General features: G+C 37.7%; 1 protein-coding gene across 1 annotated transcript in view; it reads right to left on the bottom strand.

Moving 5' to 3' along the window:
- Positions 1 to 20,893, bottom strand: part of IL1RAPL1 (interleukin 1 receptor accessory protein like 1) — a 1,280,256-nt gene that overhangs the window by 547,871 nt on the left and 711,492 nt on the right. The window contains exon 4 of the mRNA XM_084869596.1: positions 3,781 to 3,967. Coding sequence (XP_084725722.1) covers positions 3,781 to 3,967 — 187 coding nt within the window. The remainder of the gene's footprint in view (positions 1 to 3,780; positions 3,968 to 20,893) is intronic.

A 20,893-nucleotide genomic window follows, 5' to 3' on the forward strand; every position in this document is an offset into this window, starting at 1 on the left:
ACTGCCTGTGGCACCTGCCTCCGGCTGGTCCCATCCCCAATGGGCCCCCATCACCCCATCGGGCTGCAGCCCCTACCTCTGGCTGGCCCTGCCCCTGATCACCCCTCTCCCCTAATAGGGGACAGGGCTGGCTGGCCAAACTCCTGCAGCCCTCCCCCTGCCGGCTCCACCCCTGATGGGCTGCACTACCCCAATCAGCCTGCAGCCCCTCTCCCAAGCCAGTTCTGCTCCTGATGCCTTTCCACACCAATCAGGGGTGGGGTTGGCTAACCAACTTCTCAGGGCCCTTCCCAAGACCACTGACCCCCAATCGGCCCACAGCCCCTCCCCCCAGCCAGCCAGGCCCTGATGGCCCCAATTGGGGTGAGCTAGCCAGCCAACCTCCCACCACTTCCTTCTCTTAACAGGCCCAGCCCCAATCTGCCCCTATTGGGGCTAGGCTGGCTGGACCCCATCCGTTCATGAATTCATGCACTGGGCCTCAAGTATATTACTATATACTACTTATATAGTATTCATATATGCTATATTATACACTATGCTATATTTTACTTATGTAGTATTTATATTTATATATTGTTACTTATATAGTATTACTTATATAGTATTTATATTTATATAGCAACTAAAGATAATTATTTAAAATAACTAAATGAAAAGTTTCTCAAATTATATTTTAAGAGGGTTAAATAGTTTGGAATTAATTCTAAAGATTTTCATACCTTTTCCACATCTCTGGAAAATCAGGTACCTTAATGTTTTTAAAAAGGTATTTTTAGCAAGAGTGGCTTTATTAAATTCTAATAATAGTGTCTCTAAATCAGATATGTATTAATTTATTAGATATAAAAAGAAACATTTGTTAAAATTATTTCTGACATCAATTTTATTTTTTTGTTAATCCTCACCTGAGATATTTTTCCATTGATTTTTAGAAAGAGTAGAAGAAAGAGGGAAAGAGAGAGAAATATCAATGTGAAAGAAACACATCAATTGGTTGCCTCTTGAACACACCAGGGCCCAGGATGGGGAGAAGCCTGCAACTGAGATACATGCCCTTGACCGGAATTGAACTCTGCACCCTTCAGTCCACAGGCCAACACTCTATCCACTGAGCCAAACCAGCTAAGACCTGACATCAAACCTGCTAAGGCCTGACATCATCTAATACTCTACATTTGATGATTAAGAAATAGCCACCTTGATATTGACAACATAAAACACAAAGTAATAAATGTAGTGAAAAGTAATTCTATAGATGAAAATGCTTCTATTTCAATATGTTAAATACTAGAAGCCCAGTGTGTGAAATCCTGTAGCCCCGCCCACCCATGTGCACTGGCCACAAGCTCACAACCCTGCCTGTGCCCACGCACTCAGCCTCCTGATGACCAGTCTTTGGTCCTTCCACCGTGACACCATTATGACAATGGGGTTTTTATGATATAGATATTAATGTTTATTTTAGAGACAGTTGAATCCCTTCGCAGCATATACATTCAATAACCCATGACAGACATAGACAATATTTATATTAAATGCTTTTATAGTTCAATAAATGTCTGTCTTCATTGTTCATAGGTCTACCAAATTATGGTCTCTGAATTAAGCTTTGGATTATAATGATGTTGGCTCAGAAGATTTCTGTTTATGCCAAAACAGAAGTCTATTTCCTCTAGCCAGATTGCAAATCAATGGAATGAGGATAAAATAGATTTAAACCATTTGACACTATTCAGAGGTAATGTTATTTCTAAAAAACATGTATTGCCAAATCAAATTTCTGCAAACTGATTCTGTGGCTCAATGCCTTTATATAATTGGGAGCCAATTACCCAGTTATTTCAGTCCAAAATATACCATTTATATCATCATATTAGTTGTGCAAACTTGAAAATTGCATACATTGTGCACCAAATGTATGGAACATATATCTCCTTGGTTGTGGGAATATGATTTGATTTGTTACAAGAATTTTAAATTCTATATATACTGGATCTCCACCCATCACTCCACTAGTTATGGTCTTTATATTGTAGCTTAAAGTCACAATGAATGGGGTGATAGTAGAAACATGACTACAGAACCAACATCAGGCCAGATATTAAAAACGTTGAGTGTGTGAGTATGTGTGCATGCACATAGTTTCTAAGATTTTAACAAATTTTGAGATACTGCTGGCAAAAATTGAGAAGAGGGGCATGCTTTTTTAGATTAACTTAGTAGCTAAACAGAAAATAAATTGAGTATTTAGAAGCTGAATGCCCACATAAATAAGTGCTAATAAAAGTATTTGTTCTTGGAGACCTTAGGTCAAACTCTCCAGATACCTCTTCCCTCAAAGCAATCATCAGGACTTGCTCAGAATATGCCTGTGGAAAGGCAAACCCCAGAGAATCAGGATGAGAAATATCCATACAACTTAATAAAGGGAAAAAATAAAACTCATGTGCACAGGAACATAAATCAGTGGGGTTAATATCTAAGGGCTGTTTAACATTGTCTAAGAAAGAAATTAAAGGAAAAAGTAAAAAATATTTCCACAGTTCCTTTGCCATTCTGATCCTCCATTGTTTATCAAGAATTAAAATTAAGCCCAAGCTGGTTTGGCTCAGTGGATAGAGCATCAGCCTGTGGACTAAAGAGTCCCGGGTTCAATTCCAGTCAAGGGCACATGCCTGGGTTGTAGGCTTGATCCCCAGTAGGGGGCATGAAGGAGGCAACCAGTCAATGATTCTCTTTCATCATTGATGTTTCTATCTCCATCTCCCTCTCCTTTCCTCTCTGAAATAAAAAAAGAAAAAAGAAAAAAGAATTAAAACTAACTAAGTCTTATTCAGAGAGGGGCATTGCTAACTTTGGCAAAATTCTTAAAAAATTGTTTAATATTTGTTTCTTTTTTAATTTATAACAAGTTTGAATTCCTGCTTAGTCCATGATGGGATCTCATGTTCTGTACATTTGCATTAGTGGATCTAGTTACTAAGAGGTCCAGCTTCCTAAATTGCTAATCTAATGAGCTGGATAAAGCAAATTTTACACTAGGAATCTTTGAACCATGGATAAAATATTCCAGACAAATGTTCATAGCATCATCTTTATTGTATAGTATTGAATATATTCAATAACAACTATATTTTATGATATATAAATGAATTGAAGTGTGTGTTCAAATCTTGAAATACAGTGATAGGAAGGGCAGGATTGATTTATTCTGTATAAGCCTGAAGTTTCTTTTTCTTTTTTTAAAAAAAACTTAATCTAATGTTATTTTTAAACTGTTAAGAATTTTCATCAGATATTATTTAAAATATGTATGTTTGTATATGAAAAGGATTAGAATATACACCCAAATACTTCCATTAAATAGAAAATTTTAATAAAACTAGTGTACCATTTTATTATAGAAGCAAATCAATATTTCTCTCCTTATTTGGGGACATTTTGAACTGCTTACATGAGGAGCTTGAATATGAATTTTAGTTTTAGTTCCTGAAATTAGCAATGCAGGTTATAACAAACTTGAAAGCACTGTAGCTATAAACTAGATATAAATATAAACACAATAGCTTCTTATAATGGGCTACTGATACAAATATTAACTAGCATTTATCAAAGTCACTGGTTTGAAAACTTACAATGGCTAGCACAACTTGCTATAGCATTTTAGGAAGGCAAAGTTAAACTGTAATATGCCCATTGAATTTTTTAATCCAACTGTTTCAAGAGTAAAATGCACATTATTAATGTATAAGCAAAACAGTTATTCACAGTCCATACCTTATACCACAGGATTTCAGGTTCTCTGGTTGGTAGTAAAAAATCTTCTATGTCACGGCATGAAATTTCCTTGCTTTTGCTAAGTTCAGCTTTATCAAAGTACTTCATCTTGGAATTATAGCAGAGTCCAGTGTCATTTTTGCCCACGGTAAGTGAGATGGATACTTTCATACAATAGGTGGAGTTCCTATAAGGAAGCAGAATAAATATGGTAGCCTGAGTCTGGTGTTAAAAGCAGGCAAACCTATGGAAAGCAGGCAAACCCTTGAGAATCAGGATGATAAATGCTCAGACAACTTCAAAAAGGGAAAAAAAATAAAATTCATCTGCACAGGAACAGAAATCGGGGGGGGGGGGGCGGCGCTAATATTTGAGGGCTGTTTAACATTGTCTAAGATAAAAATTCAAGGGAAATGTAGAAAAATACTTCCCCAGTTCCTTTGCTGTTCTGATCCTCCATTGCTTATTATCAAGAATTAATGTTGTGTTACTCAGAGAGGGGCATTGCTAATTTTGACAAAACTCTATTTCAAATATATATATATATATATATATATATATATATATATATATATATATATATATATATATATTTTTTTTTTTTTTTTTTTTTTTTTTTTTTTTTACAGAGAGGAAGAGAGAGGGATAGAGTTAGAAACATTGATATGCTGCCTCTTGCACACCCCCTACTGGGGATGTGGCCGCAACCAAGGTACATGCCCTTGACCGGAATCAAACATGGGACCTTTCAGTCCGCAGGCCGACACTCTATCCACTGAGCCAAACTGGTTTTGGCAAATTTTGGCAAAATTCTTTAACAATTATTCAAGATTTGTTTCTTGTTTCATTTCTAACAAGTTTCAAATTCCTGATTAATCCATCAAGGGGGCTCAGTCACATGTTGCCAAGGAAGTATATCTAGAGGGGGAAGGGAGAAGGGTGGAGGGAGGGAGAGAGGGAGGGAGGGGGGAGAGAGAGAGAGAGAGAGAGAGAGAGAGAGAGAGAGAGAGAGAGAGAGAGAGGGAGAGAGAGAGAGAGACTCCGTTTATTAACTGATGTTACGGCAATGGCATTGTGGCTTATTCCAAGGGACTCTCTCTTGTCACCTAAGTAAACAATGCTTGGAGCCATTTGTATAGTTTTAATTTGCTGGAATTTTTTTGTGTGTTATATACAGGCTCGTATAAAAAAAGTGTTCAACAGAGATTTTTGTATCTAGAAAAAGAAAAGGTATAAAGGAAAATTTAGGTCAGTAAAATGTGAAGCCTAAGCTTATGCTAAAATTGGCAAACTCAACAGAGGAGAAAAATATTGGCCTACTAAACATAATGGAAGAACAGGAAAAGGGCTGCTCAATCCTTATAGACTGTCTTGATAAGAAGATAGGTTATTGTCTATCCATTGTGTCTCAGTGGTTGAGTGTCGATCCATGAACCAGGTCAAGCATATGCCAGGGTAGCAGGCTTGACCCGATAGGTGGCATATAGGAGGCAGCTGATCCATGATTCTGTCTCATCAGTGATATTTCTCTTCCTCTCTCTTCCTCTTTCTAAAATCAATACAACACACATATTAAATAAAAGACAACAGATTATCAATGAGTCTGGGTAGAAAACAGTATCGGATAAAAGCATTGCAAAGTCACTATCTTTCCAAACCCATATCCATTTGGGTTTGAACCTATAGTCCAAGTCCTCAGACAGGAGATACATTCCACTGTATTATATAAGGATAATCCCATCCTGATATAGATTCCACAGAATCATTTCAAAAATCAGTGTCTCATTTTACTCTGATTGATACAGTGACTCCCCAAAATAGGTTAATATCTAAGAATACATGACAAGAGAAATAATGTTTGGAGTTCTCATTGAAAATTGGGACCAAAGGCAGTTTGCTAATAAACTGCACCATTTCTGTTTGCTACTTATGTCTCTGGACATTCAATGAACATTGATAATGTGGCAGGCATGGTGGCAGACAGTGTGAATAAAGAAAGCATTAAAACATCAGATTCAAGGTTTTGTAGAGAACTGCTCATTTTCTAAGTGTCCAATGACTTGTTTGTGTATTCAACCATGAAATTCCTGGATTTGCACCCTGCCTCAGTGGTTGAGCATCAATCTATGAACCAGGAAGTGACAGTTCAATTTCCGGTCCAGGCATAAGCCCTGGTTGTGGGCTTGATCCCCAGTGTGAGGTGTGCAGGAGGCAGCCCATCAATGATTCTCCTTCATCATTAATGTTTCTATCTCTCCCTCTCCCTTCTTCTCTGAAATCAATAAAAACATTTTTTAAATCCTGAATTTGCATTTAATTGCTTACTATCTCCACAACTTTGGGCGACTTATTCAACCTCTATGAACCTCTCAGATGTATTGCAGGGACAATACTTTCCTGAGAACTAAATATAATACTAATAAAAATCTGCTTGTCCTGTCATAGTAGCTCAGAAATGTCTGCTCCTCTCTGCTCTGCTCAGATACTCATGAACCACAGCCTCAAAGTCCTCCTCCTTATTCAGCTAAATGCTTTGAAGTGTAAGCAGCAACTTGATTTGGATTCTTATTTTTTAATGCTAAAATGACATGGTGGAAATGGCCAGGGCATAGCTAGTTGTGGCATAATAAAATAAAATAAAATTGGTCTTTGTCCAGGTTCCTGGCACAGATCTCCCCAAACTCTTAACATTTCCTGAGTGACAAGAGTGTTATTCATAAGGAGCCCCTTTTAATCACATATGAGTTTATGCTAATGGGCTCACTTAAGGCAGAGCCCCTGGATAACCTCAGCATGTGCCTGGTTACCCAAGGACCAAGTGACCAGAAGGTTGAAAATGTTAGCTCCATCCACTGAACTTTATGGAAGACAGCAGGTGCTAGAGATTATACCCTCAAAAAAATTTCCCCAAAATATTTTTATTGATTTCAGAGAAGAAGGGAGAGAGAGAGAGAGAGAGAGAGAGAGAGAGAGAGAGAGAGAGAGAGAGAGAGAGAGAGAGAGAGAGAGAGAGAGAAAGAGAGAGAGAGAGAGAGAGAGAGATGGAAAGATCAATGATGAGAGAGAATCATTGATAGGCTGCCTCCTGCATGCCCCACATTGGGAAATCAAGGCTGCAACTCGGGCATGTGCCCTGACTGGGAATCAATAGTGACCTCCTGGTTCATGGGCTGATGCTCAACCACTAAGCCATGCTGACTGAGCTCTAAAAATTCTTGAACACAGTGACTTACTGAGCTTCAGGGTCATGAACACATTAAGGTGCTGGGAGGGAGACACACCCAGAGAGGGAATGGCATAGAAGCTCTGTGGCTTTACCCTCATACCTTACCCTACACATCTCTTCCATATGGCTGTTTGTTTGTGTCCTTGATAAGTCAACAATAGTAAGTAAAGTGTTTTCCTGAGTTCAGTGAGATATTTTAGCCAATGAATGAATCCCAAGAAGGGGTAACGGAAATCTCTGATTTGTAGCCGATCAGTCAGAATCACAGGTAACAACAACCTGAACTTGCAATTGGCATCTGATTATTTATTTTTTTTTGTGGGGGCAACTATGTGGAAATGAGCCTGTAACTTGTGAGATCTGATGCTGACTCCAGGTTGATAGTGTCAGAACTGGATTGAATTGTGGGGACATCGAGTTGGTTTTGCAGAATTGCTTGGTGTGGAATAAATGCACATCTGGAATCAGAATTATTGACAATAAAAAATACATGTTTTCCTTTAAAATTAATTGTTTAGCTTTATATTAGGAAGCAAAGAAATTCTCCACAAAATTAAAATTTAGAATTATCAAATGTAGATTTTTTTAAGCTTTATGGTTTTTAAAAATATATATATTTTATTGATTTTTTACAAAGAGGAAGGGAGAGGGATAGAGAGTTAGAAACATCGATGAGCTACCTCCTGCACACACCCCTACTGGGGATGTGCCTGCAACCAAGGTACATGCCCTTGACCAGAATTGAAACTGGGACCCTTCAGTCCGCAGGCTGATGCTCTATCCACTGAGCTAAACTGGTCGGGGTAATTTTTGAAGCTTTCAGGAGAAGTGAAACACAAGCAAATAGCTGAAATTCAATGGGATAAGCACTACAAAAGCCTATGCATTACCACAGGTAGTGTCAAAGAAAGAAACAAGAAGGTTTCATAAAATGTGATAACTGGTTTCTTTTTCAAAATTTTTATTGTTGGAAGTATTACATGTATCCTTCCCTCCCCCCCACACACACATTGGCCCCTTCTAACCCAACCCGCCTCCATCTCCTGCCCCAGGTGATACCTGGCTTTCTTCAAGAATGAGTAAGAATTTATCAATTTTCAGAAAGGCTATTTCAGGGATTAGTATGCACAAAGGCTTGAAGGCATGAAACAACCTGGTATGTTTGAGGAACTGCAGACCTCTTGGTGTGGCTGGATTATAAAGCAGTTATAAAGGAACAACTAGAATTGAGACTGTATAGGTGTGCAAGAGCCAGACTAAAAGTCATGTAAGCCAGTGTAAAGAGTTTGGACTTTGTATTGGGTAATATGAGATTTGTGTGTTGTTTTATTTTCTGGTTGGAATGAGAAAATTGGATTGGACTAAATGTAGTGAGACAAATTAGAAATCAACTTCATTCATTCAGCAAAATGATGGCAGCTCCAACAAAGGCAATGCCCGTTGAGTCAGAGAAGAGGAATCATGTTAAAAATACATCTAAGAAATAGAATCAGTGTGGTAGTGAAGGGGCAAAGGAAAGAGAGGCATACAAGATGAAGCATTTCTCTCAGCTGAGTATATGAAAGATACAGTCAATCTTTCAGCCTGGAAATGCTGAAAAAGAAACAGCTTTGAGAGAAAAGAAAGCATGCTAAATTTGAACTTGAGCTTCTTCCCACCCGACAGGGAAAAATCCTCTTTGGGTTTGCCAGCAATATTGCTCATGCATAATTTATTAATTTTAAATCCAGTTCAGACCATAGCGTGCTCTGCCCAGGCTCATTTTAAGATTATTTTTCAGAAAAAAATAATTATCAAAGTTAAGCTATTAACTACCTTGGGACACACTCACAAAGGTGTCTTAAGAAAATATTCAGATATTGGAATAATAGTGATATTTGTACAACATGTTAGAATTCATAAAGAACAGACTTTTCTAAGACCTAAATCCGTGAATTCTAATTTTGAACCTTCTACGTTAATCTTTTAAATTCATGAGTCATATGTTGGTTTTTTTTCCTCCTCACACTACTGATTGCTGGTTTGTTTTTTGTGGGTTTTTTTTTATGGGTTTTACCACACCTCCTTATATTTAACAACAGGCATTTTTTAATTATCCATGCAGAGTTAACAGCAAGAACTCACAAGCTCAACTGTAGAGGTTCAGATTCCAGCTCAGTCACTCATTACTTTGGAAATTAAGGAAAGTTATTTGACTCCGTGGGCTTGTATACGAAGAAAATAAGACTGAAGACACCATAGGTGGTTGTGGGAATCAAACGTGTTAAATGCATAAAGGGCTCCAAACAGTACCAGTCTTCTGGTGAGCACACGTGTTAGATCTCATTATCAAGACTGTGTCCCTTTTTCCTACTTCCTTTCTATTTCCATTTTGCAGTATGGAGATGTAACACAGTGTTTGTTGACAAGGTAGGTTAGATGCACAGTAACAGCAGAATGATGTCTTCAGTTCATTGGTGTTTAATTGGTGTGAAGAATAAGAATCCAGCAAACTCCTTAGAGCTTTCATCTGTGATATGGGATTGGGCTGGATAAGAATGATGGAAAATATGGACTCCTAACCCCAGCCATCCTCCTGCTGTTCTATAAATGCCACTGACCCCTAATTTTTGGACAGTGGCTCCAGACAAACACACTTGGGTATTCTTCCTTCCCTTTGATTCCCCAGCCCAGTGAGGTCTGATTTACAAATGTCTGGAATTCTGGACTCCCCAGGATAGCACTATTTTCAAATTGCTTTTGATGTTTTAATACCTATTTGCTGTTTTTGTTCATCAGGAGGTGATGTTATAAACTAAAATAAAGCAGCAGCCAATGGATGCTATGGTCTTATTTACTGAGAAAAGCTAGCAGGAAGCAAGCAACTTGTGGCACATTAATAAACATATGATCCCCCTGAGGAGAATTACACACTCTCGCAGTAAAGACTACCATCCACCATCATCAAATAAGCAGCATGACTGCTATGGTGCTGGGCTCTCTGTAATCAGGGAAATCCTGTGGACTAGGATAAATGGGGTAAAGGCTAATGCTCCTAGGACTTTGGTACAACTCATTAGCCCATATGACTCAGCTTCTATTGCATAGAACACATGATCTGCAATCTAGGCAAAAAGTTCAATCATTACACTTTCAATGTTTATAAAATGGCTGTAGAGGTAGGACATACATAGATATGCAGAAAACAGTTCACAATTGCGAGTCATCACTCAATTATCCATTCCAGAAAAAAAAAATGTGAATGTGCATTTTAAAAAAGACCGAGTTATCTCTGACAAGGGTGGCCCTCCAGTACATACAATATACTGTGCTAACAATTCAGTTACTTCTTTCAACCTCCTAACGTTATAGCAAATGGATCCAATGCCTAAAGCAGTCCATGATTTATCCAAGCTTGCCTAACTAATTAGTGGCATAAATGGGATCAGAACTCACCTCTCCTAAATTCTAATTCATTGGTCTCTTTGGTCTACTATTGGAGGTTACTAGTGCTGGGTTAGCACACATAATTTTATATATAATAGAAGCCGGGTGCACATGGGGTGAGTGTACCTCAGCCAGGCCTGTGCCCTCTCCACCGCCACTGCACTTGCCAGCAGTGTGCCTGGCTTCTGGCTGAGTGGAGCTCCCCCTGTGGGAACACACTGATCACCAGGGGGCAGCTCCTGCATTGAGCGTTGGCCCCCTGGTGGTCAGTGCGCATAATAGCACTGGTCATTCAGGTTGTTCCGTCATAAAGGTCGCTTAGGCTTTTATTATATAGTTATTCAGTGTTTGAAAGAAATAAATGTTACCCATTCTTAAGCCCCTGGTTTTATATTATTTTACTTTCCAAAATATTTGTCTTGTGGAGAAAGGTAGCATATGCTCCAACTTGGATTTATTTGAAAATATAGGTCCATAAGTTCCCAAAAATATAATAAGAAATAAAAAACAGCAAACAGCAGGTCTTAAAACATCTCATGGTTTCTTCAGCTCTTTCCACTACACACTTTCAGCATATATATACTTGTTAAAGTGTTGGTTTCTAAAAATCTGGTCTTGTTAGCGGGAAAATATTCTAACTTTAAATTCAGTGCAAATATTTGGAACTAACAAATCTTTTGGATATAATAAAGAAGCAATTATATGGCACACAAAAATAAAGTTTTGGAAGTCAAACAGTGCATTGAAGCTCTCTATAGTTTTCTTTAGCAGTGTGCTTCTTTGAAACAGGGAAAAATTCTGAAATTGGCATGCATCTACAGAGAGAAAATTGTGGGAGTGAAAGAAATTGTACAAAAAGCTTTATATAATAAAACTTCAAACCCACTAGGATAGCTATTAATTAAAAAATGGAAAACAACATGTGTTGGCAAGGATGTGGAGACATTGGAACCCTTGCACATTGCTGATAGGCATATAAAATGCTACAGCCAGCCACTGTGGAAACCGGTATGATAGGTCCTCAAAAATTAAATAGAATTACCATATGATCTTAGAATTCTACTCCTAGCTATATACTTAAAAGAATGGAAAAGCAAACACTTAAACATACTTGTACACCAACGTTCATACCAGCATTACTCACAACAGCCAAAATATGCCAACAACTGAAATGTACATCAAGATATAAATGGATAAACAAAATGTGGTCTATATATACAATGAGATATTACTGTGCCTTTAAAAGAAATGCAAGTCTGCTACATGGTACAACATGGATAAAGCTTGAAAACATTATTCTAAGTGAAATAAGGCAGACACAAAATGACAAATATTATATGACTCCACTTAAATTATATACATAGAATAAGTGAATTTGTAGCGATAAAAGTAGAACAGAAGTTACCCTGAGTTGGCGAAGAGGAAGGAATGAGGAGTTGTGGTTTTATGGGTACAGAGTTTCTGCTTGGGATAATAAAGCATTTCTGGAAATGGACAGTAGTGATGGTTGCACAAGACTATGAATGCCCTGAATGCCACCAAATTGTACAATAAAAATAGTTAAAACAATAAATTTTGTGTTATGTACCTTTACCACAATTAAAAATGCATTAAATTATACACTATAAATAAGTGAATTATATGAGAATTATATCTCAATAAAGCTATTATTTTTAAAAAGTTTATATGTACTATCTCATTTCATCTCACTCCAAATACCATATCTTTTATTTGTCCCCTGAATTTGTATCTCTAGTTCTAAACCCTCTCTGAACATTATTTTTTTTAATTTTTAAAATATATTTTATTGATTTTTTACAGAGAGGAAGGGAGAGGGATAGAGAGTTAGAAACATCGATGAGAGAGAGACATTGATCAGCTGCCTCCTGCACACCCCCTACCAGGGATGTGCCTGCAACCAATGTACATGCCCTTGACCATAATCAAACCTGGGACCTTTCAGTCCACAGACCGACGCTCTATCCACTGAGCCAAACCAGTTTCGGCCCCTGTTTGCACTTTAGATTTATATATCCAGTTACCTATTTATCATACTATTTGAAATCTAAAACCATCACTTCTGACCTAATGTGTAGTACAAATAAACTTTTACTTTTATCTTCAAATCTACTCTTACCTTGGTCTCTATCTCACCAATTGCCACCCATTCACCTATCAGGGGTCTTCAAACTACGGCTCGCGGGCCACATGCGGCCCGCAGAGGAGTCTGATCCGGCCCGCCAGGTTTTTTGGGCAGTGAGCGCAGCCAAGGTGTTACAGTAGGAATTAGTAGTTCATATAGTCCGGCCCTCCAGCTCTCTGAGGGACCGTGATCTGGCCCCCACTTTAAAAAGTTTGAGGACCCCTGACTAGTTGCTCAAGCAAAATGTCAAGAAGACCTTTAAGAAATTATAATCTTTTTGTTTTCATTTATTCACACACACACACACACACACACACACACACATAAATATATATATATACACACACCCACCCACACACACACACACACACACACAGTATTACAGATGTTCCCCATGACCCCAACGTGTCCTCCTCCACCATCCCCTGACCCAGGCCTTCACCTCACTGTATATTCTTTATTTCAGACAGTGTATGCTTGATTTCTGACTGGTCCTTTTCCTTTTTTTGGTATTCTCGTTAAGGTCCTTCCTTGAAGGTCTCTTCAAGTTTCTTAGTGGTTTTTAGAAGATTCTTGAGTAACTTTATAAATGTGGTTCTGAATTCTGTGTCATCCATTAGTATACTTTCCTCCATCTCTCCCATTCGTGACATGCTTCTGTGTCTCCACATTTTGGTTGTCTTCCTGTGTTGATGGAGTGGCTTTGTGTGGTAGGTGACCTATAGGGGCCAGTAGCTCAGCTTCCCCAATCACCCGAGGTGGTTGCTCTTGGTACACCCCTTTGTGGGCTGAGTGCAAAGTCTTGGTGTAGTTAAGCCTTGATTGCTGTTGGTACACTGGGAAGAACTGACCTCCAGGCCAACTGGTTGTGAGGGCCTGCTGTGTCTATAATGGAAGAACTGCTGCACTGCAGACACACTTATGGTGCAGGCCTTGTTTCAGTGGGGCTTTGGTGCTCACTGAGTCCACCTCCCAAATGTTTCACTTATGGATGTGAGGAGTTGAAGTCTAGTGTCTCACACTGACCATTAGATACAGTGGCTTCTGGATCTCCAATGGGGTGCAGTTCAGCTACTGTCTGAGGCCACCCTGCAGGAGCTACAGTGAGAACCACAGTCCTCTCCTCCCTGCTTGGAACTTGGAGTCTTTGGAGCTGTCTGCACCAGGTTGCAAGTTTGCTATGTTAAACTGCAATAGAGAAGGCCATTCATATGCAAAAGGTGCTGCTTGGAGCTTGGGTGTGTTTGTAGATTGTGCAGGGTGGAGTCATGGGGCATTCTAGGCTAGGGTGTGGCAATCCATGATGGCTGCCAGTCTGTCATCTTTGCCTCTCTGACTGCATCCCTGTGTTTCACATCCCAGCACAGCAAACAATTATTCTTTTTTTTTTTTTAACATATTTTATTGATTTTTCACAGAGAGAAAGGGAGAGAGATAGAGAGCTAGAAACGTCGATGAGAGAGAAACATCGACCAGCTGCCTCTTGCACACCCCCTACCAGGGATCTGCCCGCAACCAACGTACATGCCCTTGCCCGGAATCGAACCTGGGACCCTTCAGTCCACAGACCGACGCTCTACCGCTGAGCCAAACCGGTTTCGGCAAACAATTATTCTTGCATGCAGCTCTGCAAGCAAGCCACCCTCACTTTCTGACCCAATGGGAGATAGTTAAGTTTCTTTCCAGAATCAGTATCTCTTCAGGTTGAAGAAAGGAACACCCTCCTCCAGCTGGAATCCACTGCCAGCCTGTATCGTGTGCACGCCCCCATACCTCAGTTTTTCAGTGCTTGTGCCTTGAATGTTCCTTTCTATTTAAGTCTAGTTGTAGAACTTCCACTCAGCCAGCTTTCCCGTGGTTCTGGGTGATAGACATTTTGCCTTTTAGTTGTAGTTTTGAAATTGTTGTGCACTGCAGCAATTTAGATGTGTTTACCTAAGCCACCATCTTGGATCTCCTTCATATAAATATCTCTTATCCCTAGAGGGGGTAGTGGTGGAATCCTATATAATAAAAGCCCAATATGATAAATATCTGGCCATCCTGTCAACTGTTCAACCAATGAAAGTTTAATATGCTAATGATATGCTAAGGCTGCACAACCACTTGCTATGACATGCACTGGCCATGAGGGGGCAGCCACTCTGATCAGTAGGAAAGCTTGTTGCTGGGGTCTGCATATCTGGACTGAGCAAGATGGGCCAGACACACCCTGGAGCCCTCCTGCGGTCCCTACCCAGCTGGCCAACCTCTGCGTCTCTTTCAAGTCCCAATTGTGCACCAGTGGCATCCTTCAGCCTGGCCTGCACCCTCTCACAATCTGGAATCCCTCAGGGGATATTGGATAGCCGATTTTGGCCTGATCCCACAGGACAGGCCAAGGGACCACACTGGTGCACAAATTTGTGCAACAGGCCTCTAATAATTACATAATTTGCAACAGTCAGCTGTAATATCCACTTTCCTGCCAATACTATAAGATTATTTCTCATGTTCTGCTAAAATGAAACAACCATTAAAAAGAATTAGAAGGAGATTTATTATATACATGATTTATGGTCACACTATCAACTTTTTCCTTAAAAGTCCATTAAGATAATAGTATGAAAATAAGGGAGACCTCTAGTAGAATGGGGGCGTTCAACTCCCTTATATTCTTACTTTTCAGCATGTAGGGTTTTCACCAATTATTCTTCAAACACACATGAAAATTATCATAATGATTAATTGGACATATTTTCCTTGACTAATTTCTTAAAATGACAATTTATGCTTTATGCAATAGCATTGTAATCATTCCCACTCTCAAAGTCTTTCTGTTCACAAGTTTATAAAATTGAATACCTTGGTGGCTTATTTGTGAAAGCTATTGCATTGCTTCTGGATTCTAGTTTCCTATTACTAACTGAACTATTTGAAATCCAAATTGTACACATATCACCACATAATTTCACTTTGAAGTTACTGCTGCCATTATTTACCATTTATTTTGTCTGTAATATATAAAGGGCTTAACATAAATAAGTCATTAACTTTTGTGGCTTTGGGTACGTTAGTATCTCATTTGTCAAATGTCTACATGAAGGTTTGCATCCTTTCCTACAATTTCAAAATAAATTATTGATAACATCATTAGACATGTTATTTTTATCTGATCCATTAGTGCATTATTGAGCAAGTTTACATAGCGGTATTTGTCTGCATATGTGCGTCCTTTATATATGCTTATAATTTACCTCTATCTCTTCACTAATAAAAATCTTTTAGTAGTAGTATAACCTGCTTTCCTCACTTTCTCAACACAGGCTCATCCATTTCTCTACTATAGTCTGAATTTTCTCAACATTTCTCAGAAAATTTTTTACTAGGGTTGTCAAAAATCTCATGGCTTCCAATGATTATCTGGCTTGAGCACAATATGACATTTAATGTTATTTATGTCCATTCATCTTGAGATTTTATTAGAGGGCCTCTTCCTGGTTTTCCCTTATGTGTTTGCTCATTCTCTTCCTTCAGGTGTAGGTTTCTATGTTGCAAGTTCTGTATATTGCAGATCAAATCCCGTCACCATTCTCCTCCCATCATCTTCCCTCTGACAATCACCACAGTGCTGTTTATGTTCACAAATTTCAGTTGTATCCCACATATGAGGGAAATCATACCCTTCTTAGCTTTTCTGGACTGACTTATTTCACTGATCATAATGTTCTCAAGGTGTATCCATGTTTTTGCAAATGGCACTATTCTATCCTTTCTTATGGCTAAGTGAGTAATATTCCATTATATCTATCACATCTCTTTAACCAGTCCTCTATCATGGGACACTTCAGTTGTTTCCAAATCTTGCACATCTTGAATAATTCTGTAATGAACATAGAGGTGCATACATCTTTGCACATACATGATTTTGAGTCTTTTGGGCATATACTCAGGAGAGAGATTGCTGTGTCATGTGGTAGCTGTTGTTTTTTTCTCTTTTGTTCTTTATTTTTTGGTAGTTCTATTCTTAATTTTTTGAGGAATCACCAGATTGATTTCTATAGTGGTTGTACCAGTCTATATTCCCACCTCCCTTTCCCTTATATACCAAAACTTCCCTAAGTTTTTGTCCTCCTCTTCATTTTTTAAGTGCTCTTGCATCACCAAGTAATACTCAAAATGAGTATTACTGCACCCACTGATAGGTAACAGTTGTGTGCTGGAGTTATTTAAAATAACAGAGTAAACAGACTTTTAAAAAAATTGAAAAGTAAGTAAAATTTTAATGAGTACATGCCCATGGTAAAAAACTTCCACCTTTGCGCCTTAATCACCCTGAAGCCAAAGCCCGGGGCAAAACCTATTACAAGGTTCTTTATTATCCATAGAAATTGGACCAGTTAATACCCTTAACAATAATGTTTAAAAATGTTTGTTCCCCACACAATTTGCTAGCCTGATAAATCATGAAGTGCTTTCAAATTTAACAATCTACGAGATAAAAAATATGGTCTTTTATTTTAATCTTAACTTGCAATTTTATTATTTGTGAGGATGCATATCTTTCCATATAGTTAAATAGTATTTGCATTCCTTATCCTGTACTGCCATTATGATCCTTTTTTTTCTTACTGGGTTAATGGCCATATTTTTATTAATTTGTAGAAAAATTAAAGTCCAGATTGTGAGATGGGGAATATTGAGAAATGATTTGGAGCAGGTAGATTATAGCAATTGTTACTGGGGAATCAGAAAAAAAGGAACATTAAAAAAATGGTACCATACGTCTTCATTTTTTCATAGGAATAATGAGATGCTTTTGAGAGAAAATATATTCTTTGAAAACAGCAATAAAGATAAAAAGAATAACTGACTAAAGATGTAAAGCTCTAGTGAATCAAGATAGCATAAAATAATTAGAAGAACTACACTTTGAAAAAAATGCACCACTTGTTTAAAATACCACCACCACCACCACCACCAATAACAACAAAATGTACATTTTATAAAGTAAGGAAACACAGGTAGTTTGAAATATGGAATCAAGTGAACCATGCAATCCCCCACTCTATCCACTCAAAATACCTTCTGTTGTTACTTTGGGTGATACACATCCACATCCATACTTGCACAAAGCAGAGAAAAACTTTAACTTGACGCTCCAATGGAAATATTATTAAGCAAGTTCAAAACTCGAAGGATGCTATGAATTACAATTTTATTTAAAAACACACACCTCCAAATAGAAAAGGACAAACCATAGGAAGAAGTGAAACAGGAGATAGTAAAATTTAGGAGAGACAAGGCATAAATGAGATTTCAATTTCTAAGTAATTTTGGTAGACAGAATTTCTAAAATGGCCAAAAATGACCCATTCTAATTCCCAGAACATGTATGAGTTACCACTTCTGTAATTATGGCCTATTATGAGGCACCTTGACTTAAAAGAGGGAGGGTTATCCTGGATTTTCAGGCCCTTAAAAACACAAAACTTTCTCCAGCTGGTGGCAGAAGAGGAAGTTAAAGGCACTTAGAGCATGAAAAGGATTCAACATGTCAGCCATGCTTGAGGATGAATGGAGACACTTGCTGAAGAATGTGAGCAACTCTTAAGAGCTGAGAGAGGCTCCTGGCTGACAATCAGCAAGAACATGAGAACTTTGATTCTATGACCACAGGAATCTGAGTTTGGCCAACCACTTGAATAAGCTTGCATGTGGATTCTTCCCCATATGTTCCAGTTAGAAACCTAACTCAGCCAACCTTGCTTTTTGCTTTGAGAATCTAAGCTGCGCCTGCCCTGTTATAACCTAAAGAACTATGAAAAAATGGGTGTTGTTTTATGCCACTGACTGATTTTGTGGTAATTTGTTAGGGCAGCAATACAATACTACTGAAGTTCTGGAGGGAGTTCAGATATAACCACAATTATCAAAGGGTCATCAACAACAAAATAGAAAAGAAACAAGAAAATAAAGTCATACAAAAAGGTTCAGAAAGAACATAATAGAAAAGACCAGAAGATATTATATCCAACATACTTATAACTGAAATCATTGAAGGGAAAAAGCAAATCAAAGGAGCAGATAAAATACTTTAAGAATACTAGTCAAAACAAACAAACAAACAAACAAAAATAAAAACTGTTGAAATAAAAACTCTGAATTTACATATTAAAAATATATCATCATGTACCTGGAAAAACAGAATGGTCAATTCAAAAAATATCTTAGTACAACTATTATAATTTTTTTAAAAAAAGAATACGATTCTCCAGAGGAAAATGGCCAAGCCCTTACATAGGAAAACACAAAACAACAACTGCAGAGCAAAATTTTCAAAAATCCTAAAGAAAAGGGCAGGGTGTGAGCCAAGATCTTAAATCAGCAAGATTTTAAGAATTAAAAAATTCTGAGGAAATATTATGAACATCTGAACTCTTCCTACAAATAGATAATTTTACAATAAAAAGAAAAAGATTTGGAGAAATTTTGGTAATGAACATAGATAACTGAAGTTCTGGTACTAAAATAAAGGCAGTATTAAGATTTAAGTAATAATGTGCAAAAAGTTTTTGCTGTGAAGTAGAAATTACAGAACTAAAAATGGGAAAAAAGGGAGAAAGGTATACAGTATAATTTGATTCATGAACAGTAGCTGGGAATTAAAATATTTAAAGCTGGCAAAGCTAGCATAGAAAAACAGAACCAGAAAAAAAGAGGGCTAAAAGTGATTATAGAAAGGTATCATTATAAACATATGGAAACAAAAAATTTGAAAACAAAATATAATATAAAATGGCATGACAGAACTGTAGGATTTTTTAATATTAAGGATATTAGTTCTATTCTAAGTATATTGCAAACTTTGCTTCCCAATTTATAATTTAATTTTAATTATTTGCCATGGAGTTTTTTTCATTTATTTTTAATAATTTATCAACCTCTCATTTTATAACTCTTAAATTTTGTGTCTTTCAGAAAGATCACCTTCACTTTGGAGAAAATATTCTCAAATATTTTCTTCCACTAGTTTTATGGTTTCATGATTGCTCCATTTGTTTTTATACAAGTGATAATGTTTTCATTTTTTTTTTCAAACAGGTTTCCTTGTCACCGTCATTACTGAGTTATATTTTCTCCACTCACATGTGATGCAACTCATTGTATAACTAATTCCTGTCTGTTTTTGGAATTATTTCTTAGATCTCCAACTGTTCAATTTATATCGCTTGAAATTTATTTAAAACAACTTCACTATTCTCAAGTATTTATATTTCCATGTAAACTTTAGAACTATATTGACTTGTTCTAATAGGGCACCTTCATGAGTGATCAATTTTGCTTTGAAATAAGTAATTCAATGCATATTTGTAAAAATTTCCCTCAACATTTGCTTATTTTCTTAGATAATATCCAGTGGGACACATGCCATGAAATTCCCAATCAATGTTACGAAGTGCTTCTCTTCTTTTAGGAGTAATTTCTTAGAAAAGTGGAAAAAGATCAGGTTTTGGAGTGAGAAATTAGATTTATACAGTGTCTCAGCTGCTTACTACTTTGTAACCTTGAGCTCATTACTTAAGTTGGTTGAATGTCAGTTTCTTCCTTTGGAAAATGAGGATAAAAATGCCTGCAGTGTAAAATTCCTGAAACGTTAGATAAATTGTATTTTGAGTATGAAATATCCCTGCTGGTTAGTGGGACCTCTCCGGAAAATAATTTCAAGTAGAGGTTGAAAGCATCCTCATGTATATCTACAACCTAGATTTCTCTCCTAACCACAGAATTTTCAGGACTTAATTCCCTTTATTTGTCTGATAAATTTCTATTCATCCCCAATTATCTGTGAATAGCTTTTCTCATTTCCCCTTGTTTGGCACTTTCTCTCTTTCATCACTGTATCCAAACGTTTATAAATTGTTATTATCTGACAACTTGTTTGCCTCTCTAAGGAAACTGTGAACTCCTTCATGATCATTGTCCTTTTGTGCCAATCCTACCACATAATTCATTCTCAAAGGTAGCTGTTGAACATGCATACATTTCTTACAGGAAGGGGGAGGGCACATAGGGCATATTTATTTTGTATTTTTTCTATCTTTTGTTCTTTGTTTAGAAAAGAAACACTGGTGGGGAGGAGGAGGACACTGTGTTAGACCCTAGAAACAGTTTTTGTCATTATCTTTTAAAACTGCACGGACTTGACCTAAATGCCTCACCCAACCAACTCGCCAATAGGAAGGGCAGGCGCCAGAACCGGAAGTGCCCATGACCGAGGAGGGGAGGAAGGTACGCATGCGTACAGAAGTCTGTGTGATCTGAGCATCCCACGTGGA

This window comes from Pipistrellus hanaki (assembly GCF_964339955.1).
Source record: "Pipistrellus hanaki genome assembly, chromosome: X".
NCBI lineage: Eukaryota > Metazoa > Chordata > Mammalia > Chiroptera > Vespertilionidae > Pipistrellus > Pipistrellus hanaki.